The 24,681-nt window shown below is 41.7% G+C and overlaps 1 protein-coding gene across 12 annotated transcripts in view; it reads left to right on the top strand.

The window, feature by feature from the left end:
- Positions 1-24,681, top strand: part of DYNC2I1 (dynein 2 intermediate chain 1) — a 138,315-nt gene that overhangs the window by 57,710 nt on the left and 55,924 nt on the right. For 11 of the 12 annotated variants that reach the window (XR_001883246.1, XR_001883247.1, XR_001883248.1 and 8 more), the window contains 5 exons: positions 3,648-3,703; positions 6,089-6,143; positions 9,793-9,861; positions 21,155-21,232; positions 21,787-22,006. Coding sequence is in view for 9 of the 12 variants with exons in the window: in XM_017861665.1 (XP_017717154.1) it covers positions 3,648-3,703; positions 6,089-6,143; positions 9,793-9,861; positions 21,155-21,232; positions 21,787-22,006 (478 nt within the window). In the remaining 3 variants the exon portion in view is untranslated. The remainder of the gene's footprint in view (positions 1-3,647; positions 3,704-6,088; positions 6,144-9,792; positions 9,862-21,154; positions 21,233-21,786; positions 22,007-24,681) is intronic. The other variant, XM_017861663.1, reaches the window with a different exon arrangement.

The following is a 24,681-nucleotide window of genomic DNA, read 5'->3' on the forward strand; positions in this document are numbered from 1 at the left end:
CTCCATTTGCTTGGTAGATCTTCCTCCATCCCTTTATTTTGAGCCTATGTATGTCTCTGCATGTGAGATGGGTCTCCTGAATACAGCAGACTGATGGGTCTTGACTCTTTATCCAGTTTGCCAGTCTGTGTCTTTTAATTGGAGCATATAGCCCATTTATATTTAAGGTTAATATTGTTACGTGTGAACTTGATCCTGCCATTATGATATTAACTGGTTATTTTGCTCATTAGTTGATGCAGTTTCTTCCTAGCATCGATGGTCTTTAAATTTTGGCATGTTTTTGCAGTGACTGGTACTGGTTGTTCCTTTCCATGTTTAGTGCTTCCTTCAGGAGCTCTTGTAGGGCAGGCCTGGTGGTGACAGAATCTCTCAGCATTTGCTTGTCTGTAAAGGATTTTATTTCTCCTTCACTTAGGAAACTTAGTTTGGCTGGGTATGAAATTCTGGTTTGAAAATTCTTTTCTTTAAGAATGTTGAATATTGGCCCCCACTCTCTTCTGGCCTGCAGAGGTTCTGCCAAGAGATCTGCTGTTAGTCTGATGGGCTTCCCTTTGTGTGTAACCCGAACTTTCTCTCTGTCTGCCCTTAGCATTTTTTCCTTCATTTCAACTTTGGTGAATCTGACAATTACGTGTCTTGCAGTTGCTCTTCTCAAGGAGTATCTTCGTGGCGTTCTCTGTATTTCCTGAATTTGAATGTTGGCCTGCCTTGCTAGGTTGGGGAAGTTCTCCTGGATGATATCCTGCAGAGTGTTTTCCAACTTGGCTCCATTCTCCCCGTCACTTTCAGGTTCACCAGTCAGACGTAGATTTGGTCTTTTCACATAGTCCCATATTTCTTGGAGGCTTTGTTCATTTCTTTTTACTCTTTTTTCTCTAAACTTCTCTTCTCGCTTCATTTCATTCATTTGATCTTCAGTCACTGATACCCTTTCTTCCAGTTGATCGAGTCGGTTATGGAAGCTTGTGCATTTATCACGTAGTTCTTGTGTCACGGTTTTCATCTCTGTCAGGTCGTTTAAGGACTTGTCTGCATTGGTTATTCTAGTTAGCCATTCGTCTAATCTTTTTTCAGGGTTTTTAGTTTCTTTTCCATGGGTTTGAACTTCCTCCTTTAGCTCGGAGAAGTTTCATTGTCTGAAGTCTTCTTCTCCAACTCATCAAAGTCATTCTCTTTCCAGCTTTGTTCCGTTGCTGTCGAGGAGCTGCATTCCTTTGGAGGGGGAGAGGCACTGTGATTTTTAGAATTTCCAACTTTTCTGTACTGCTTTTCCCCGTCTTTGTGGTTTTTATCTACATTTGGTCATTGATGATAGTGACATACAGATGGGTTTTGGTGTGGATGTCCATTCTGTTTGTTATTTTTCCATCTAACAGTCAGGACCCTCAGCTGCAGGTCTGTTGGAGTTTGCTGGAGGTCCACTCCAGACCCTGTTTGCCTGGGTATCAGCAGCGGAGGCTGCAGAGGAGTGAATATTGCTTTGCTGTCTGATCGTTCCTCTGGAAGCTTCGTCTCAGAGATGTATCCGGCCGTGTGAGGTGTGAGGTGTCAGTCTGCCCCTAGTGGGGCATGTCTCCCAGTTAGGCTACTCGGGTCAGGGACCCACTTGAGCAGACAGTCTGTCCATTCTCAGATCTCAAACTCCATGCTGGGAAAACCACTACTCTTGAAAGCTGTCAGATGGGGACATTTACATCTGCAGAGGTTTCTGCTGCCTTTTGTTTGGCTATGCCCTGTCCCCAGAGGTGGAGTCTACAGGCCGGCCTCCTTGAGCTGTGGTGTTCCAGCTTCCTGGCAGCCTTGTTTACCTACTTAAGCCTCAGCAATGGCAGGTGCCCCTCTCCCAGCCTCGCTGCCACCTTGCAATTAGATCTCAGACTGCTGTGCTAGCAATGAAGGAGGCTCCGTGGGCATGGGACCCTCCGAGCCAGGCACAGGATATAATCTTCTGGTGTACCCTTTGCTGAGACCCTTGGTAAAGCGCAGTATTAGGGTGGAAGTGACCCAATTTTCCAGGTCTTGTGTGTCTCGGTTTCCCTTGACTAGGAAAGGGAATTCCCTTCCCCCTTGTGCTTCCCAGGTAAGGCGATGCCTTGCCCTGCTTCGGCTCTCACTGGTTGGGCTGCACCCACTGTCCAACACACCCCAGTGAACCCGGTACCAGAACCAGTGAACCCAGTACCAGATGAACCCGGTACCTCAGTTGGAAATGCGGAAATCACCCGTCTTCCGTGTTGCTCTCACTGGGAGCTGGAGGCTGGAGCTGTTCCTATTCGGCCATCTTGGCGCGGATCCCCTCACCTTTACCCTTTTAAAAAACAATTTTTTTTTTTTTTGAGACGGATTCTCGCTCTGTTTTCCAGGCTGGAGTGCAGTGGTGTGATCTCCGCTCACTGCAAGCTCCACCTCCTGGGTTCACACCAGTCTCCTGCCTCAGCCTCCTGAGTAGCTGGGACTACAGGCGCCCGCCACCACTTTTGTATTTTTAGTAGAGACGGGGTTTCACTGTGTTAGCCAGGGTGGTCTCCATCTCCTGACCTCGTGATCTGCCCACCTTGCCCTCCCAAAGTTCTGGGATTACAGGCGTGAGCCACCATGCCCGGCAAAAGCAATTTTTTTAGAGATGGGGTCTAGCTGTGTTGCCTGGGCTGATCTTGAACTCCTGGCCTCAAGCTACCTCAGCCTGCCAAACGGATGCGATTAGGATGTGAACCACCATGCCTGCCATACTTTTATCCTTTTCAAGATTGGATCATCTCCTTTCTGCTCCTGGAAGTAGTGGATTCAAATGATCACTCGTAAATATCTTTTCCAGCCCAGGACTCTCCTGTCCAGAGTGTTAGTCCGGAGGGACTATGTGATGAGGCCACAGGAGTTAGATGACAACGTGTTGAGCTTTGTCTCAGCTCTGCCATTTGCAGGCCATCTGGGTGAGCAGCATTGCCTGCCTCCCTGTGTGGTAGGTGCTGAGGTCATCACAGGACGCGTCTCCTGGCCCCACGTGCAGTCTGACTGGCTGCTGTCACCACAGCCAGGGCCCCCAGTGCTGTGCGCTGCTTGCCCACCACCCAGGTCTGACTCTTATTAACTTGATGACTTTTTTTTTCTTCCCTTTTTATATCTAGTCAGTAATTCATAATTTTTCTGATTAATTTTGTAAAGTTTTTTTTTTTTTTTGAGATGATGTCTCGCTCTGTTGCCCAGGCTGGAGTGCAGTGGCGTGATCTCAGCTCACTGCAGCCTCCGCCTCCTGAGTACCTGGGATTACAGGCGTGTACCACCACGCCCAGCTAATTTTGTATTTTTAGTAGAAACGGGATTTCTCCGTGTTGGTCAGGCTGGTCTCTAACTCCCAACCTCAGGTGATCCACGTGCCTTGGCCTTCCAAAGTGCTGGGATCACAGGCGTGAGCCGCCTCCCCTGGCATAATCACCCTTTTATATATAATTTCATCCATTTTCTTTACATTTAATTATCTAATTTACTAAAAATAACTGGCAAAAATCGTTATTTTAAAAGAACTTGTGGTGTAGATGCTATTGTTAAATTTTCAATCCGTTCTTGTTTTATGGGGTTTACTAATTATGCTTACTTCATTCCCATATGCTAATGAATGGTTATGGGATTATTCTTTTGTTTGATAGAACGGTGAACACAGAAATCGAGGTGCAAGCTCAAAAAGAGATGGGACCAGCAGCCAGTAAGGATTGCGTGCCCTGTGGTCGACCTTGACGTGTGCCGCTCTCGTGGAAAGCTTCAGGGAACTTTCTTACTGGCTCCCGTGATGGCCAGTCCGTGGGAATCAGTTATAGATATACTTCATTTTCCCTAGATTTTACCCCTTAGCCCCTCCAAATGGGTTGATATGTTTTAGGAATACTAGAGGAGCTTGGAAACTTAATATGAAATTATTAGCTTTTTATTTTGCCTTTTAAATTAATTATATTTATTTTTATTTTTTCCGTTTTAATATTATTGTTTCTATTTATTGCCTCAGGATCTGTTTTTGTCCTTTTTAACATTTCTCATGCAAAATTAGAAAATTGGTACTGACTCTGGGGAGAATAATTCACTTGGGAGCCTCTTGATATGCAAGAGGGCGTGCTCCCTGCCTGAAGCTAAAGATCCACAGCTGGGCGGTTTCGCCCCTTTACAGACCTGAGCAAACTGTTCTGGTTCACAGCCACTAAAAGCAGGACATGCCGGCAAGTCCCCCTCTGCCCATTGTTTGTCGCTTGTGAACACCTGGGAGGGAACATTCCACCCTGAGGCCTTGGCAGAGACCCCAGAGCTGGGGTGGGGTCAGTCTTGGTTGGAATTTCCTGTCTACCTTTTAGTTGCAGTGATGGGTGGCCTTTCGCTAAAGCAATGATGATAATTCCTGTGTCATGTGGGTTTTGCGAAGATTATAGATTAGTTGAAGTTTCTGTATAAACTCTTTTTTTTTTTTTTGAGACAGAGTCTCTCTTTGTCACCAAGGCTGGAGTGCAGTGGCACGATCTTGGCTCACTGCAACCTCCGCCTCCCAGGTTCAAGCTGTTCTTCTGCCTCAGCCTCCTGAGTAACTGGAACTACAGGCACACACCACCACGCCCAGCTAATTTTTGTATTTTTGGTAGAGATGGGGTTTTGCCATGTTGGCTAGGCTGGTAACGAACTCCTGGCCTCAAGTGAGCCACCCGCCTTGGCCTCCCAAAGTCTGGTATTACAGGCGTGAGCCACCGCACCTGGCCTAAATGCTCATATGTAAGCCCTAAACTTTAATTTGTTCTTTCTCACAATCATATTTTGTAATCCTTTTTCAAAGATTAGAAAACCCAGGTTAAATGTCTTACCCAAATTTTTACAAGTTTGGGCAAAGCTAACACTTAAACCTCGGGTGTCAGTTCCTGGATTTTATACTGCATGTCCACTAGAAGGCACAAGAAGACTTTTTTGCTCAATTCAGTACTTTTGTTAAACCACATGGTATATTGGTATGAATGAAAGTTTAAAAATTGAGAATCAGTTTGATATTTTGCACATCTTTATTTTAGGTCCTAACTAACATGAAATGTGATTTAAAGATAAAACATATTTCAAGATAAATCTTTCTTTTAGAAATATCTTTTATATTTGTATTATATATTATATATTTTATTTTATATTTAATATAAAATAGTATTTCAGATAGACCAATAAAATTATAGAAAATTTCTAGAACTCTTTTTTGAGACGGAGTCTTGCTCTGTTGCCTAGGCTGGAGTGCAGCGGCATGATCTTGGCTAACTGTAACCTCCACCTCCCTGGTTCAAGCAATTCCGCTGCCTCAGCCTCCCAAGTAGCTGGGATTACAGGCACATACCACCATGACTGGCTAATTTTTTTGTATTTTTAGTAGAGATGGAGTTTCACCGTGTTTGCCAGACTGGTCCCAAGCTCTTGACCTCAGGCAGTCTGCCCACCTCGGCCTCCCAAAGTGCTGGGATTACAGACGTGAGCCCCGCGCCCAGCCAAGAACTCCTAAAGAATGTAGATTTGCACTCACACACAAGTTGGTTAAAACACGTAATTTCTTCTCTGAAAGATATTTTCCGTCTTGAATTATTGCTAAAAGAGTAAGAATGCTAGGAAGACTTTAACATTTATTGCTCTAATAAAACATGCTTTGCTAACCTGCAACGGTTTTTTTTTTAAATTATTTTTTGAGAAAGGGTCTTGCTCTATCACCCAGGCTGGAGTGCAGTGGCACAGTCATGGCTCACTGCAGCCTCAAACTCCTGGGCTCAAGCAATCCTCCTGCCTCAGCCTCCCAAGTAGCTGAGACTAAGGCATGTGCCACCATGCCAGGCTAATTTTTTATTTTTGTAGAGATGGGGTCTACTCTGTCGCCCAGGCTGGTCCCAAACTCCTGGCCTTAAGCGATCCTCCTGCCCCAGGCTCCCAAATAGCTGGGATTACAGGTGCAAGTCATTGCCCCTGGTTATAGTAGTTCTTAATCATATCAAAGTATTGTTAAGAACTTTCACTGATATGGAAAATGTTTTCTTTTTTAAAAGCCCTCATTGAAAAGTAAATTGTAATTTTGATTATGTTTGCTTTCCAGGCATGCTGAGAATTTAGTAAGGAGTCACGGAAAAGATAAAGATACAAGACGGAAGGTAAGGCAGTCTCCGCTGAGAATACATCGATCTTATGGTACATTCAGATGAGCCATCATCTTAGTCTGGGCTTCCCCTTGAAAGCAGAGGCTGGGACAGGGCTCATTTGCAGATGGTTTATTTGAGTGGTGATTCCAGAAGGCACACTAGAGACTTACTTTAGGCTAGAAGACACAAATAGGTTGAAAGTAAAAAGCTGGACAAAGAGAATCTGTCAAACAGCAGCTATGAGAGGGCTGGACTGGCTATACTAAAATCAGATAAAACAGATTTTGAGACAGAAGGTGTTACTAGAGATAGACATTTCAGAATGACCAAATAATTAGTTCAGCAAGGAGATGTAACAATTGTAAATGAATGTTTACCTAACAAGAGGGCCCCAAAACACAAGCAGTAAAACCTGACAGAATTGAAGGGAGAAATAGACAATTCACAATAATAGGAACTTTAGCACCCCACTTTCAGTCACAGATAGGACAATATTTTGTGGTAACAAATGAGGTAATTTAGATGAAAGGACAAATTCCTAGAGACTGTCAGTTACGAAAACTGCTAGAAGCAATAGCCTGAACTGATCTTTAGTAAGTCAAGAAATTGCGTTTGTGTTAAGAATCTCCCCACAAAGTAGCTCAGGCTCTGACGGCTTCTCTGGCAAATTCTACCAAGCACATGTTATTAATAGACACTTGTGACTAACACACACGCATAATCCCTCTCCTTGCATAATTGTTTCCATGTGTTAAGCTACCCTGTGACACGTATTTATGCACCAGGAGAATTGTACCCTGTGCTGAGCTTGTCACTTAGCACGTCAGCGTTTCTCCACAGTCTTCATTATCTCCACCATCTCCATTAGTATCATAAGAGTAGTCTTCATAACGATTACTTAGTAACTAAAATAGCACACTGTGGAGTTAGGGTTATTATCAAACCATTTTCCTCTTTTTGTTTTGTTATTACAGATAATGTGGCAAGCATATTTTGAATTTTATGAATTATTTCTGGAGAATAATTTTTTCTTTTTTGGTAGTTATCTGAAACCCATGACCTTGAGATAATCATATTTAACAATTTTGTGCCATATATGTATATATATGTTGAGTTGGAGTCTTGCTCTGTCTCCCAGGCTGGAGTGCAGTGGCGCGATCTCAGCTCACCTCAACCTCCACCTCCTGGGTTCAAGTGATTCGTGCCTCAGCCTTCTGAGTAGCTGGGATCGCAGGCATGTGCCACCGCACCCAGCTAATTTTTGTTTTTTTAGTAGAGACAGGGTTTCACCATGTTGGCCAGGCTGATCTTGAACTCCTGACCTCAGGTCATCTACCTGCTTCGGCCTCCCAAAGTGCTGGGATTACAGGCAGGAGCCACCGTGCTCAGCCTTCATGCCATATTTGTATGAATTACTTTATTCTATATCCGTACACAAGCATAATTTTACATAAATTAGGTCATACAGCACCTGTTGTTTTGACGTGGATGTTTTATTTATTTAATTTTCGTGGTGGTGGTGGTGGGATTGCTTATTATCTGGCTATAGCCACACATTTACCACAGAAAAAAAAGACCTACAAATATTTCTCATATAATCTTTTATAATCATATATTGGTATGTATATTTGGGAATTTGGAAGCCAGTTTTAAACATTTACACACACACACACACACAAACACACACACAGCCCTCCTGTTTTTCCTAGTTCATTGTGGAAATCCCTCCAGTTTGGATGTTACAGATCTACTGTGTTATTTTTGTGAATACATTTCTTGAAGTGGAATTGTGGAATTATTGGATGAAAACATATAGATTTATTTTCCTATTTTTTTCATGTTTCCCAATTTTTTCTCTAAGCTCCAGGTTGGCATTGTTTACTAGAGTTACAACGTGAGCCACTTTATAATTTTAAATTTTATTTTTTATTTTTATTTAAAAAAATATGCCAGATGTTCGAGACCAGCCTGGGCAACATAGGAAGTCCTCATCTGTATAAAAACAACAACAGAAAATTTAAAAAGGCCAGGCATGGTGGCTGAGGCCTGTAACCCCAGCACTTTGGGAGGCCAAGGCAGAGGCATCACCTGAGGTCAGTAGTTCGAGACCAGCCTGGCCATCATGGTGAAACTCCATCTCTACTCAAAATGCAAAAATCAGCCAGGCGTGGTGGTGGACTCCTGTAATCCCAGCTACTTGGGAGGCTGAGGCAGGAGAATTGCTTGAACCCAGGAGGTGGAAATTGCAGTGAGCCAAGATTGTACCACTGCACTCCAGCCTGGGCCACAGAGCGAGACTCCGTCTCAAAAAAAAAAAAAAAATAGAGGTGGGGTCTTGCAATGTTGCCCAGACTGGTCTTGCACTTCTGGGCTCAGGTGATCCTCCTGCCTCAGCCTCCTAAAGTACTGGGATTACAGGTGCGAGCCACCACACCTGGCCTATAATTTTACGTTTTCTTACAAACATACAAAAGGAACATGAAATTTTATAACATCTTATATAATCCAATAAATCTAAAATAGTATCCATGCAACCTGTAATCAGTATAAAAATTATCAATGAGGTAACCAATGGAATATTTTACATTCTTTTTTTTTTTCTTTTCCAGAGGAGTAAAATATATGATGTGTTTTTTTCTAGAAAAATTTCAGTTGATTGTGAATGTATTTAACAGCTTGTTTTGGCTCTGATTAGATCCACATTTTACAGCAGCAACACTGAATTTATCTTGATTCAATCCTTCAGCATTTATGGAGTGCCTACTATGTGCCAGAATAGTTTTCTGGACACATGGAAAGTTCTTTTTCTGTTTTCTTCATGAATAATACATTATATTGTCACCAGTTTTAGACACTGCCTAGTTTTGGGTAGTCACTTGTTTTTTTTTGAGACTGAGTTTCGCTCTTGTCGCCCAAGCTGGAGTGCAGTGGTGCGATCTCAGCTCACCACAACCTCTGCCTTCTGGGTTCAAGAGATTATCCTGCCTCAGCCTCCCAAGTAGCTGGGATTGCAGGTGCCTGCCACCCTGCTTGGCTCATTTTTGTTATTTTTAGTAGAGACAGGATTTCACCGTGTTGGCTAGGCTGGTCTCAAACTCCTGACCTCAGGTGATCTGAGTAGTGACTTCTAAGTGCATAGATCTTCCTAGCGTCGTTGACAAAGGTGACATTTGCAAGGCTTTTTCTTCATCACATACAGGGATCCGGGCTTCTTGTGTGTCCTTTCATCCGGTCCTCTCACTGCTGCTGTGAAGCAGATGCCGTAATTCTGATTTTTCAGAAGAGAAAGCTGAGGCACAGAGAGTTGAAGATACTTGCTCTAAGCTCTGAGTCACACAGTTTGTCAGCCACCAGGCTGGGACCCACATTCCAGAGCGTTAAGTTTCGCAGTCTGTGCACCTGTGGAATCTCACCTGTGTCCTGGCTGCTGAGGGCCGGTGGGCTCTGCAGGGAGCTGCGTGGCGTGCGTGTCTCCCAGAATCTCACCTGCGTCCTGTCTGCTGAGGGCTGGTGGGCTCTGCGGGGAGCTGCGTGACATGCGTGTCTCCTGGAATCTCACCTGTGTCCTGTCTGCTGAGGGCTGGCGGGCTCTGCGGGGAGCTGTGTGTCTCCTGGAATCTCACCTGTGTCCTGGCTGATGGGACTGTTCTCTCTCCATTAGCATGGCCACGAGGAAGGCTCTTCGGTGTGGTGGAAGCTGGACCAGAGGCCAGGAGGCGAGGAAACTGTGGTAAGGAGAGTACTTCGTCTTATAGTTTTGCAATCCTGTCTCAGCACAGATTTCCACTCACATTGCCTTGCTTTCCTGTCAGCATTTTACTAGTGTAATTCCTGTCCCTTCCAGACAGCAGAACATGAGCATGAAGGGACAGATGAGATTTTCATATGAAATTCACACTTGGAGTTGTTTGAAGTCCTTGGTCTTGTTGAAAGCCATCTGGGTTGTGGGGGTCAAGGAATGTAACTGGGTTGTGTGCACACCGTCAGGTACTCAAGCCTCTTTCTTCCTGGAAGAGGAGAGGATTTTGCAAAGAAATTGGAGGGAAGAGGTTTAGGGTGAATGAACAGACAGCCTTCTCGTTGTTGTTCTGTGTAAGTTGAAGAAAGTGAGGAGATTTGAAGACACCGAATAGAGAAATCACAAAAGACATGATCCAGGCCATGATTGCTGAGAATTGTACAAGGTTATAAATAATTTTCAGAATATATATGCAAAACCAGAGAGATCAAGGAATTGTAAGTATCATCATGAGGGAAGACTTGTGGACGGGGCCTCTGAAGGACGTAGTGCTGAGCTTGATGGAGAGCACGTGGGGCTCTCCTTGGGCGGGTGAACTCCCGGTGATGGGGATTTCTTGTGCCTTCTCAGGGGTGTGTCCCCCAGTGTGGTTCTAGCTCTGCACAGAAGTGACGGTGTCTGCCCCATTCCCCACTGTCTCCTCACCTGGCTGAGTACCTGGCCCACACTAAGTGTGTTGTAAGTGTTTGCAGAGTGGATGAATTGTAGTTTCAAAATCCTGGCCAGACATAGGACATGACTAAGAGCCACTGGGTCTGCTGAGTTGAGCAAGAATAAGAAATGTGATGCTATTTGTTTTCATTTAAAATTCCTGTTTTTGTTCTTTTTGTCAGTCAGCAGGTGTTGTATTTGTTGATACAATAAATGTATATATTATTTAATATAATGTACGATGACTTTATATGATAATGTGCCAAGAGGACCTTATTTATTTTTTATAAGACTTTATTATTTTTTATTTTATATTTATTTTGAGACGGGCTCGCTCTGTTGCCCAGGCTGGGCACAATCATAGCTCAGTGCAGCCTCAGACTCTTGGGCTCAAGTGATTCTCCTGACTCAGCCTTTCGAGTAGTTGGGACCATAGGCATAAGACACTACTCTTGGCTGAGACTTTATTTTTTTTTTTAGAGCAGTTTTAAGTTTCCATCAAAATTGAGAGGAAGGGGCTAGGCGTAGGCTCACCCCTGTAATCCCAGTACTTTGGGAGGCCGAGGTGGGCAGATCACCTGAGGTCAGGAGTTCAAGACCAACCTGGCCAACATGGCGAAACCCCATCTACTAAAAATACAAAATTAGCAGGGCGTGGTGGCGGGCGCCTATAATCCCAGCTACTCAGGAGGCTGAGGCAGGAGAATTGCTTGAACCCGGGAGGTGCAGGTTGCAGTGAACTGAGATTGAGCCATTGTACTCAGGCCTGGGCAACAAGAGCAAAACTCCATCTCAAAAACAAAAAGTTTGACAGGAAGATACAAAGATTTCCCATATACTCCCTCACCCCCGCACATGAATAGCCTTCCCCATTATCAACGTACCCTGGCAGAGTGAAGCCTACATCGATGTGTCATTATCATCGAAGTCCAAGATTTATGTTAGGGTTCACTCTTGGCCTTAAACATTCTGTGGGTTTGGGCAAATGGGCCGTGATGTGGATCCACCACAGGGCATCATGCAGCGTGGTTGCACTGCCCTAAAAACCCCTGTGCTCCGACTGTTCATCCCTCCCTTCCCCCTTATTCGTGGTAATCACTGATCTTGTCTGTGTCTGTATAGCTTTGCCCTTTCCAGAGTGTCTTATACAGCCACTCCTCAACGTATGACAGGGTTACATCCCAGTAAACCCATAATAAGTTGAAAGTATCATGATTTGAAAATGCATTTAATATGCCTAAACTACCAAAGCTTAGCCCAGCCTACCTTTAATGTGCTCCAAACACTTACCCTACAGTTAGCAAAATCATTTGACACAAAACCTATTTTGTAATAAGGTGTTTAATATCTCATATAATGTATTGACTGCAGCACACTGTAGAGTGTTGGTTGTTCAGCCTCTTGGTCATGTGGCTGCCTGGGAGGTGTGGCTGCCGCTGCTGCCAGCATCGTAACAGTATCGTACCACATATCATACCGCATATTGTAGTGGATGTCACACCGCATATCGGACTGTATATCACAGGGGGGGGGGGGGGGGGGGGGCCCCCCCCCATGGGGCGCCTACTGGCATTTGTACCGTATATTGTAACCGCATTGTCACACCATCATATCATACCATATATCATAGTGCATATCCTACCGCATATCGTCCACATATCGACCGATATTGTACTGCATGTCACACCGACATATCTGTACCTTACTATCACAGTGCATATCCTTACCGCATGTCGTACACATGTCACCCATGTATCATACCATATATCATAGTGATTCCTACCGCATAATTGTACCACATGTTACACGTATATCTATAACCTTATCATAGTGGCATATTCCTGCCACATATGTAACCCACATGTTGTACCACAGGTTCACACTAGTATATCATACCAGTATATCATAATGGCATATTCCTTACCACATATTTGATCCATATTGTCCACATATCACAACACATATAGCATACCGTATATCATAGTGCGTATCCCCACATATCGTACCGCATATTGACTGTCATGTCACACCGCATATCGTACCATACATTCCAGTGCAATCCACTCATATTTACACGTGGTCACACATATAATCAACCATAATCATAGCTGCATACCGTACCGCATATTGTACCGCATGTCCACACCGTATATCATTCCGTTATCATAGTACATATCATACCGAATTTGACTGCATGTCACAACCGCATATCGAACCATATATCACAAGTGCATATCCTACCTCATATTGTACCCCACATGTCCACACCATATTATCATCCATATATCATAGTGGCATATCGCTACCGCATCATTGTACCACTGTCACACCGTAATATACCCGTATATCATAGTAACATATCATCCGCTTTGTACTGCACTGTCACACCGCATATCGTACCATATATCACCAGTGCTATCCTCTCATATTATTACGCGTGTCAAACCGTATTATTCATAATGTCATAGTGCTATTGTACCACATATTGTACCGCATGGTCACACCCGTATATCATACCGTATTATCATGTACATATGGTACTGTATATTGTAACCCATCACACTCTAGTATCATTACCATATACTTCATAGTGCCATAGGCCTACACGTATCGTACTGGCATATGTTACTGCATTGTCACACTGTATATCATACCGTATATCATAGTACCATATCGTACTGCTATTGTACCCACATGTCACACTCTAAATATACCATTACTACGTGCATAGGCCTAACACGTATCGTACTGCATATCGTACTGCATGTCACACCGTATATCATGGTGCATATCCTACCGCATATCCTTCTGCATATCATACTGCATGTCGCTAGTCCAGGAAAAAAACAAAATTCAAAGTACAGTTTCCACTCAGTGCGTTTTACTTTCGCACCATTGTAAAGTAAAAAAAAAAATCATATGTTGAGTCATTGTAAGTTGCAGATTGTCTGTGGTTGGAATCATACTGTTTGTGACCTTTTCCAGATTGACTTCTTTCACTTAGCGATACGCATTTTAAGGTTCGTCTATGTCACTTCAAGGCTTAATAACTCATTTCTCCTAGTGCTGAATAATATCCATTGTAGGGATATACTGCAGGCTACCCACTCACTAACTGGAGGACATCTTGGTTGCTTCCAGGTTTTGGCAAGTATGAATAAATCTGCTATAAACGTCTATGTGCAAGTTTTTGTGTGAACATGTTTCCAGCTCTACTGGGTAACTGCCAAGGAGTGTGATTGCTGGATCATATGATAAGAGTATGTTTCGTTTTGTTAGTAAATTGCCAAGCTGTCCTCCTCAGTGGTCGTAGGATTTTATTTTCCCCAGCAATGAGTGAGAGTTCCTGTAGCTCCACATCCTCCCCTGCGTTTGGTGTTGTGGGTGTTCTGGTTAGGTGGGTAGTGGTATCTCACCGTCCTTTTAATTTGCATTTTCCTGGTGACGTATGATGTGGAGCATCTTTTCATATATTTGTTTGCCATCTGTATATCTTGTTTAGTGGGATGTCTGCTAAGGTCTTCAACCCATTTTTTTAATTGTTGAGTTTTAGGAGTTCTGTATGTATTTTGGATAACACTCCTTTATCAGTTGTCTTTTGCAAATATTTTCTCTCAGTCTGTGACATCTCTCATTCCTGTTGACATTGTCTCTTACAGAAGTTTTTAATTTTAATGAAGTCCAGCTTATCAATTTTTTCTTTCATGGATTATGCTTTTGGTGTTGTATCTAAAAAGTCATCTCCATACCTAAAGTCATCTAGATTTGTCCTATGCTATTTCCTAAGAGTTTATAGTTTTGCATTTTACACTTAAGTCTGTGATCCGTTTTGAGTGTGTTTTCTTGTAGGGTGTAAGGTCTTTGTCTAGGTCATCGTGTGACTGTTTATTTGTTCCAGAACCATTTTTTACAGAGACTATCTTTCATTCATTGTACTGTATTGCCGTTGCTCCCTTTTCAAACATCAGTTGACATATTTATGTGGGTCTACTTCTGGGCTCTTGGTTCTGTTGCATTCATCTATTTGTCCAGTGTTTTCACCAGTACACACTGTCTTGATTGCTATAGCTTTGTAGTGGGTCTTGACATCAGGTCATGTCAGTTCTCCAACTTGTTCTCCTTCAATGTTGTGTTGATTATTCTGGATCTTCCGCCTCTACATGTAACTTTAGAGCTGGTTTGTCAATATTCATACAATTCTGAAACTTTGATTGAGATTGCATGGAATCTATAGGTCAAGGTGGGAAAAACGGACATCTTGACAGATTTGAGCCTTATTTGTGAACATGGAATATCTCTCCATTTATTTAGTTCTTTGTTTTTGCTTAGCAGAGCTTTATAGTTTTCCTTATAGAGATCTTGTACTTGTTTTGTTAGATTTATACCTATTTGAGTTTTGAGGGTGCTAATATAAGTAATAATGTGTTTTTAATTTCAGATTCTACTTGTTCCTTGCTGGTATATAGGGAAGAAATTGACTTTTGTGTACTCACCCTGTGTTCTGTGACCTTGCTGTAATTGCTTATTATTTCCAGTCAGTTTTTTTGTTATTGTTGTTCAGTTCTTTCAGATTTTCTGCACAGACCATCATATTATCTGTGAAGAAATTTTAATTTCTTCCTTCCCAATCAGTATACTTTTTATTTCCTTTTCTTATTTCATTAGTTAGAATTTCCAGCATGATGCTGACAAGGAGTGGTGAGATGATACATTCTTTTGTTTTCAATCGTAGTGGGAAAACTTTGAGTTTCTCACTTAGGTATGATATTGGCTGTATTTTTTTTGTAGATGTTCTTTATCAAGTTGAGGAAATTTCTCTCTATTCCTAGTTTACTAAGAGTTTTATCATTAATGGTTGTTGGATTGTGTCAAATGTTTTTTCTCCATTTATGGATATGATCTCATGATTTTTCTCTTTTAGCCTGTTGATTTGATGAGTTACATTAATTGATCCTTGAATGTTGAACCAGGCTTGCATACCTGGGATAAATGCCAGCTGATTGTGGTGTATGATTCTTTTTATTTTTTATCTTTTATTTTTTTGAGGCAGGGTGTTACTCTGTCGCTCAGACTGAAGTGCAGTAGAGTGATCACGGCTCATTGTAGCCTCAACCTCTCATGCTCAAGCAGTCTTACCACCTCAGCCTCCTGAGTAGCTGGAACTACAGGCATGAGCCGCCATGCCCAGCTAGTTTTTAAATTTTTTGTAGAGGCAGGGTCTTAAGATCTCACCCAGGCTGGTCTTGAACTCCTGGGCTCAAGTGATCTTACTGCCTTGGCCTCCCAAAGTGCTGGGATTACAGGTGTGAGCCACTGTGCCTGGCCCTGTGTGATTCTTTGTATGCATTGTTGGCTTCGATTTGGTACAATTTTGTTGCAGATTTTTGCATCTGTATTCATGAATGATATTGTTCTATAGTTGGTTTTTTTTTTCTTGTAATATCTTTATCTGGATCATACTGGCCTCATACAATGATTAAGGAAGTATTCTTTCTGCCTCTGTCCCCTGAAAGAGAGTGTAAAGAATTGTATAATTTCTTTTTTTTTCTTTGAGACAGAGTCTTGCTCTGTCTCCCAGGCTAAAGTGCAGTGGTGTGATCTTGGCTCGCTGCAACCTCCGTCTCCTGGATGCAAGCGATCCTCTTGACTCAGCCTCCCGAGTAGCTGGGACTACAGGTGCCTGCCACCACACCCAGTTAATTTTTGTATTTTTAGTAGAAACAGGGTTTCAGCATGTTGGCCAGGCTAGAATCTCCTGACCTCAGGTGATTCACCCATCTCAGATCTGACTGCCTTGGCCTCCCAAAGTGCTGGGATTACAGCTGTAAGCCACTGTGCCCAGGTAAGAATTGTATAATTTCTTTATTAAATATTTGGTAGAATTCACCAGTGCTAGTGCTTTCTAGCACTAGCTGGGCCTTGTGTTTTCTTTTTTAGAAGGTTATTAATTATTGACTCGATTTCTTTAAGAGGTATAGGCCTATTAAATTCTCTATTTCTTCTGGTGTGAGTTTTAGCAACTGTGTCTTTCATGAAACTGGCCCATTTTACTAGGTCATCAAATTTATGGGCATAGAGCTGTTCGTGGTATTACCGGATTATCCTTTTAACGTCATGGGATCTGCAGTGATGTCCCTTTTTACTTTTCGTATGCTAATAATTTGGGTCTGCTCTTTTTTTCCCTTAGTTAGCTTGGCCTGGAAGTGTACTGATTTATCAATATTTTCAAAAAAGCCAGCTTTTGATTTCATTGATTTTTCTCTGTTGATGTCCTCTTTTTAATTTTATTGATTTCTGCTCTAATATTTCTTTTTTCTGCTTACTTCAGATTTAATTTACTCTTATTTTTCTAGTTAATCCAAGCTTGAAGCTTAGATGATTGATTTTAGATCTTTCTTCTTTTCTAATATATGCACTCAACACTATAATATATGCACTCAACACTATAATATATGCACTCAACACTATAGTATATGCACTCAACACTATAGTATATGCACTCAACACTATAATATATGCACTCAACACTATAATATATGCACTCAACACTATAGTATATGCACTCAACACTATATGCACTCAACACTATAGTATATGCACTCAACACTATAGTATATGCGCTCAACACTATAGTATATGCGCTCAACACTATAGTATATGCGCTCAACACTATCGTATATGCGCTCAACACTATCGTATATGCGCTCAACACTATCGTATATGCGCTCAACACTATCGTATATGCGCTCAACACTATAATATATGCATTCAACACTAAAAATTGCCCTCTAAGCACTGCCTTTGTTTGCATTCCACAAATTCTGTTAAGTTTGTTTTCATTTTTATTTAGTTCAAAATGCTTTCACATTTCTGAGATTTGTTTTGGAGCCTCTGTGTTATTTAGAAATACGTTGTTTAATCTTCATATATTGTGGAATTTTCCAGTTATTTTTCTGTTACTGATTTCTAATGTGATTCCATTGTGCTCTGAGAGCAGATGTATAATTTCTGTTCTTTTATATTTGTTAAGATGTGTTTTATGGCCCAGAATGTGGCTATCGTGGTGAATGTTACATGCGAGCTTGATAAGAATGTGTATTCTGCTGCTGTTGGGTGAAGGAGTCTAAAGCTGACCGTTGCACCCAGTTCACTGATAGTGCCGTGGAGTTCAGCTGTATTCTTACTCGTTTTCTGCCTGTTGGATCCATTTCTGATAGGGAGATGTTGAAGTCTCCAGCTATTTCTTCTTGCGGTTCTATTAGTTTTTGACTTAAATAGTTTGACACTCTGTTGTTAGGCATATACATATTAAGGATTGTTATGTATTTCATTAAAGACATAAAATTGGCATCTTTATCATTGTGTAATGCCCTTTATTCATGTTGACTCTCTTTACTTTGAAGTCTGCCGTGTCAGAAATTAATATAAAAACTTTTGCTTTCTTTTGATTAGTGTGAGCATGGTATATTTTCTTCATTTGGGTTTCTTGAAGACAATAAGTAGGTGGATCTTGCTTTTTGATCCTCTCTGACAATCTCTGTCTTGTGATTGGTACATGTAGATCATTGATGTTCAAATGATTATTGATATATTGGATTAGTGTCTACCATATTTGTCACTATTTTTTATTTGTTGTCCTCGTTATTTGTTCCTGCTTTTGTCTTTCATTCTTTTTTTGCCTTTTGTGGTTTTAATGGAACTTTTATGATTCTATTTTCTCTCCTATCTTAGCATATCAGTTAAAGGTTCTTTTTTTTTTAACTTTTTAAAGTGGTTTTAATACATTTACAATCAATCCAAGTCCACTTTTAAATAAGACTGTACCACTCCCATTCCTTGTATCCTTGCTGTCATTCATTTTACTTGTGTATAAGCCGACATAAGCATGTTATTCCTTGGTATTGGCACAGGATTGGTTGGTTCTTGGACCCCTGTGGATACTAAAATCTGCAAACGCTCAAGTTCCTTAAATAAAATGGCATAGGGTTTGCATATAACCTATGCATGTTCTTCCATGTACTTTAAGTCATCTCTAGATTGTTTATAAAACCTAATACAATGTAAATGCTATGTAAATTGTTGTTATACTGTATTTTAAAATTTGTATTATTTTTTATTTTTATTTTTCCAAATATTCTTGGTTTGTGGTTGGTTGAATCCATGGATGTAGAACCCACAGATAAGGAGGGCTAACTATACATATGCGTACACACACACACACACACACACACACGAATAAATACCTAAGCATATGTAATTGAAACATTTTCGTTACTATTATTCTGAACAAACTGTTCAGATCAATTAAGAAACAGAAAAGGAAGAGTTGTTTCCCTTTATTTATTTTTTCTTCCATGCTTTTCTTTTTTTTATGTTGACCCAAGTTTCTGACCTATATTATTTTCTTTCTGATGTGGTTTGGCTGTGTCCCCACCCAAATCTCAACTTGAATTGTATCTCCCGGAATTCCCACGTTGTGGGAGGGGCCCAGGGGGAGGTAATTGAATCATGGGGCCCGGTCTTTCCCGTGCTATTCTTGTGATAGTGAATAAGTTTCATGAGATATGATGGGTTTATCAGGGATTTACACTTTTGCCTCTTCCTCATTTTCTCTTGCTGCCGCCATATAAGAAGTGCCTTTTGCCTCCTGCCATGATTCTGAGGCCTCCCCAGCCATGTGGAACTGCAAGTCCAATTAAACCTCTTTTTCTTCCCAGTCTCGGGTATGTCTTTATCAGCAGCGTGAAAACGGACTAATACACCTTCTTTCTGAAGAACTTCTGTTTATGTTGCTTGCAAGACAGGTCTACTGGCAACAAATTCCCTCAATTTTGTTTGAAAGTATTTCTCCTTCACTTTGGAAGGATAATTTTGTAGAGTATATGTATAATTTTGGGCTGGTGAATATTTTTCTCTGAGTACTTTAAACATTTCTCTATGCTGTCTTCTTGCTTCATGATATCTGAGAAGTTGAATGTAATTCTTTTTTTTTGAGATGGAGTTTCGCTCTCGTTGCCCGGGCTGTAGTGCAATGGTGTGATCTCAGCTCACTGCAACCTCTGCCTCCCAGGTTCAAGTGATTCTCCTGCTTCAGCCTTCTGAGTAGCTGGGATTATAGGCGAGCACTACCGTGCCCAGCTAGTTTTTGTGTTTTTGTAGAGATGGGGTTTCACCATATTGGTTAGGCTAGTCTCAAACTCCTGACCTCAGAAGATCCACCTGCCTCGGCCTCCCAAAGTGCAGGGATTATAGGTGTGAGCCGCCATGCCCGGCCTGTAATTCTTATCTATGTTCCTCAGTAAAGTTTTTTTTTTCCCCCCATCTGGCTTCTTTCAGGATTTTGTCCTTACCTGTGATTTTCTGTAGTTTTAATATAATATGGCTAGGTGTAGATTTTTTGACATTGATCTTGGTGTTCTGTGAGCTTCCTGGATGTGTGGTTTGGTGTCTGACATCAATTTGGAGAAATTCTCAGTCATTATTTTATCAAACATTCTGTTCCTTTCTCTCTTCTTCTGCCATCCCCATTACACACGTGAATACCTTTTGCAGTTGTCCCACAGTTCTTGGATATTTTGTTCTGTTTTTTTTTTTCCTTCCCGCTTTTTGTTCTCTTTGCTGTTGAGTTTTGGGGGTTTCTATTGAGGTATCATCGAGCACAGAGACTTTTTTCTTCAGCTGTGTCCAGTTTACTAGTGAGCCCATCAAAGTTGTTCTTCACTTCTGTTTCTGTTGTTTTTGACCTCAGACTTTCCGTTCCGGTTCTTTCTTAGGCTTTCCATCTCTCTGCTTGTGTGCTATGAACTTTATCTATTAGAGCTCTTGGGAAGTTACTCAGTTGTTTTAGGTTCCTGTTCTGACAATTCCAACATCCCTGCCATGTCTGGAACTGGTGCTTGCTCTGTCTCTTCAAACCGTATTTTCTGCTTTCTAGTACGCCTTGTAATTTCTTCTTGATTGTGCAGTGGCGCGATCTTGGCTCACTGCAGCCTCTGCCCCCCAGGCTCAAGCAGTCCTCTCACCCCCACCTCCGGAGTAGCTGGGACCATAGGTGCACACCACCATGCCCAGCTAATTGTTTGTATGTTTGGTAGAGATGAGGTTTCGCCATGTTGCCCACGCTGGTCTCCAACTCCTGAGTTCAAGTAATCTGCCTGCCTTGACCTCCCAGAGTGCTGGGATTAAAGGTGTGAGCCACAGTGCCTGGCCTGTTTCTCTGTCTTTAACGGTGTAGATAAGCTGAGCACTATTCAGCGGGGAATATATTCACGGATAAGAAATGGATTGCTGCACGTTTGAAGTTCATTTTTAAAACACTTAAACAAATTTTAGCCACCAGAATTATAGAGGTTTCCCGAAAAGGATGTTTACTATATTCTCTTTTTGGTCCTACCTATAAGTTAGCAAGGGTATTTCTTAAAGGAATTTAACATTATATTGGTTTTAAAAATACTTAGAGTTTCAAGTTAGCAACATCACATGAATCTCAGAAAACATATGTTTTCCCAGCCTGTTTGCAATATTCAAGTTTATGATTGAATTTTTTGGTTTCATGTTTGATTTTTACCTCTAGGAAATGGAAAAGGAAGAAACAGATTTAGAACATGCTAGAGCTGATGCATATATAGCCAGTTGTGAAGATGATTTTGAAGTATGTATAAAAGTTAAAACTTTCCTTAGCTTAAAATCATTTATTCTGAAAAGTCAGCTTATATATAGTAAATGTGATGCCCTTTTATTCTTTTATTAATCCTAATACTCAGTATCTGTCTAGGTTTGATTTAGGTCAAGCTGTTACCTGTAAAATGCTTGCTATACTTCTACCAATACTTACCAATATGATGTAATTAAATGATTTTATAATTTAACTCATATTTAAGTGCACTGCATAAAAAAGTGTGTATGTAGGTATCTATAAAAATACATACATTTTCACATTCTCAGTACAAGTGTTTGCACGTGATGGTAATTGATAGGTCTTCTGTATATGGTTCTGTATTGTGTGATTTATTTTTAGAGAAATAAAGGTAGCAGTTTGTATAGATGTATCTTCAAAAACATTAAAGTCAGGGAACTATAAATATCTTAGCTGTAATAAGGACATTGTCTGTTTTAAGTTATAAGCTGTCATGTTTTGTTCAGTATGAGTGATAACGTAAAGTCAGTTTGTCTTAAAGCGTTCCAAAAGATTGTTACTGTTTGCAGGACTACGAAGATGATTTTGAGGTTTGTGATGATGATGATGATGAAAGCAGTAATGAACCTGAGTCAAGAGAAAAAATGGAAGAACTTCCTCTAGCTCAAAAAAAGGAAATACAAGAAATTCAAAGAGCTATTAATGCAGAAAATGAAAGGATTGGCGAGTTATCTTTGAAACTGTTTCAGAAGCAAAGTAGAACAGAATTTGAAAAGGAGCCCAGGACAGGTAAACAAATCAATGCTACTAATAGTGTCCATGCTCTTAGGGCTCTGTGTACTGAGCCCTCACAGATGCCGTCACACACAGGCCTGCTCTAATAAGGTGGGCAGAGAAGTAACATCTTCCACATGCTGGTGGTGCTGTGCCCTTGCAATTACCACATAGGAGGCCCCCCGAAGACTTGAGCACGAGCACGTCAAGAATTCTCTTACACAGAGAAGTTGCACATCACTTTCTGCTCAGCGCCCAGGCCTTAGGTTAGCTAAGGGCGCTGTGGCCCCACTCAGTGAGCACTGATGCTCCTGTTCTCCAGAGGGAGCTGAGGATACTGTGGCCCTCCTCAGTGGGCAGCCTGGCTTGTGTTATCTTTGCAACCAGCGTTTTATCCATCTGTGAGCACATGCTCTTATTTTTCCTGATGATGTGCTCATTGAGTTTCCACAGAGGAATCATCATGGTTTTCCCTGGAGGTGTGGCAGTGTCCGCCAGTGAGTGCCTTCATGAGGCACGTGGTGACTGAGGGTTTGAGGTGCCTGTCAAGTCTTGGGACACAGTCGGACTGAGCCTGACACGAGGCATGCTCTTGATTCATTCTTTTTTCCTACAAGGACCTTTTAAAATTAAATTTAGAAATGTATTTTTTCTCCAAATTCTTAGCATCCGGATATAATGTTACTTGTAAGAGTAGGAATTAATGTTTCAAATCGCTTTAAAGGACAACTGTGACTTTCTGATAAAACATGGGCACTGAGGGTAAAATAGGATAATGTTAAAATATTATTTGATGACATACTACTTTAAATTATCTAGTAAAATATTCAGTAATAGATAGTTAATTATAGTTAGTAATTAATATGATGCACTAATACAAATGAAGGTTTTGCAGAATGATTCTTTGTCTCACATTTTGTGCCTGCTACAGAGATGGCAGAACTCAGCTGGGCAGTGCTGATAGAGCGTTCTTTAAACTTACAGCAAAAGGGCGCCTGTCCTGGTAGAGGTTAGGATCTGCTCCTTCTTCAGCCCTATTGCCCAGCTGAGGCTCAGGGACTGTTCCCTCAGTTGCCCATGGAGTAGCACTGCACACAGGGAGGGTCTGTGTGCCACCAACACACAGGATTTCCTGACAGCATTAAAGCTCGTCTGCTCTGGAGTTGCTGAGAAGTGAGCAGGATTTTATTCTTAACATTACTGGTTTTCTTAGCAGATCTTTGAATAACCTTTTTTTGTTACTCATTTTCTACATTTATGCTTAGTGTTATTTCTTCATTAGCCTCATTTACAAGATTAGAATTTACAACTCTCAATATAAGAGATTATTTTTGGCGTATTTCTTATCTGAAGGAGTTATTCACTGCCACATACATTGCTCCAGGTACAGCTGGAGCTGCTTTCTTGGCCCTGTTTCATGTCGAGCTGGCACCGGTGGATGGTTGTAAAGGCTAGCACAGCACTGATGTCATGGTCTGTGCTGAAGCAGGAATCACGGAGCCATGCTGACCCTGGGATTTCAGATAACTGACTAGCTGTGTGATCTTGGGCAGTTACTTAACCTCTCTGTGCCTCATTTTCCTTAACTGAAATGAGCCTCAGACTTTCTTTAGGGTTGTTGTGAAGATTAAACAAGCTAAACATGGAAGGTGCTTAAAGGAGTGGCAGGCACGTTCTGAGTGCTAAGCACCATCCGCTGCTGTTCTGTGGAATTCATCAAACAGCCAGTACTGTTTTGTTTCTGTGTCCTCCTTGGCTATACCCTGCTGCACCCTGTGGTGCTTGGACTACTTGGTTATAAACTGCACACCTTATCCTTTTTTGGGGCAGTAGGAAACCATTTGGTAAATAACTTTTTCCCATGCATTGAAGTTACACCATGGTGTTGGAAAGCCTATGTACACTTCCAAAAGGTAAATGGTCCACTTGGTCAGTGAAGGAGTCTTTGCTGAGCGCTGACGCCTTGCACAGAGGTGTGGGCTCTGCTCCAGGGATGTCTTTGTTCAAGTCTTAATTCTGTAACTTTAAACGTTTTCTCATTTTTAAAAACAGCCACATCTTATAATGTCTGTGTGGTGCTTTGTAATTGTGCATAAACGTGGCCTGCTGTGGTCCTTATCACATCCTGTATGACAGATGTCCGACAATAAGGGACCTGAGATGCAGAGGTGAAGTAACCCATGGTCATGAAGCAAGTAGCAGGCAGTGCTGGGATTGAGCTCAGGCCCCTGACCCAGACAGGCATCCTCCAGAGCCACACCCTCTGCATCACTGGCCTGCAAGCTTTGTTGTGAAGATCAGATGAGATAATGTGTGGGAAAGGTCTATGAGAGTTTCATAAAACTGTAGGACAAGTGCAAACCAACATCCAAAAGGAATGAAAAGACAGTAAGATGCAGTAGAAATAAATATACAAACAAATATGCAGATAAATATGTACAGGAAGCCATAGAAATCCTTAGGGGGAAGAGGTGGATTGAGGAATGGTTTGTGTCCATTACTAAGGATTATGGATGGAGTTGTTTGTTCTTGTCTTTCTTTCTTCCTTTTTTTTTTTTTTCCCCTGAGACAGAGTCTCACTGTCTCCCATGCTGGAGTACAGTGGCGTGATCTCTGCTCACGGCAACCTCCATTTCCTGGATGCAAGCGATTCCTCTGCTTCAGCCTCCCGAGCAGCTGCAACTACAGGC

Source organism: Rhinopithecus bieti, unplaced genomic scaffold (assembly GCF_001698545.2).
Source record: "Rhinopithecus bieti isolate Rb0 unplaced genomic scaffold, ASM169854v2 scaffold_60909, whole genome shotgun sequence".
Taxonomy (NCBI): Eukaryota; Metazoa; Chordata; class Mammalia; order Primates; family Cercopithecidae; genus Rhinopithecus; species Rhinopithecus bieti.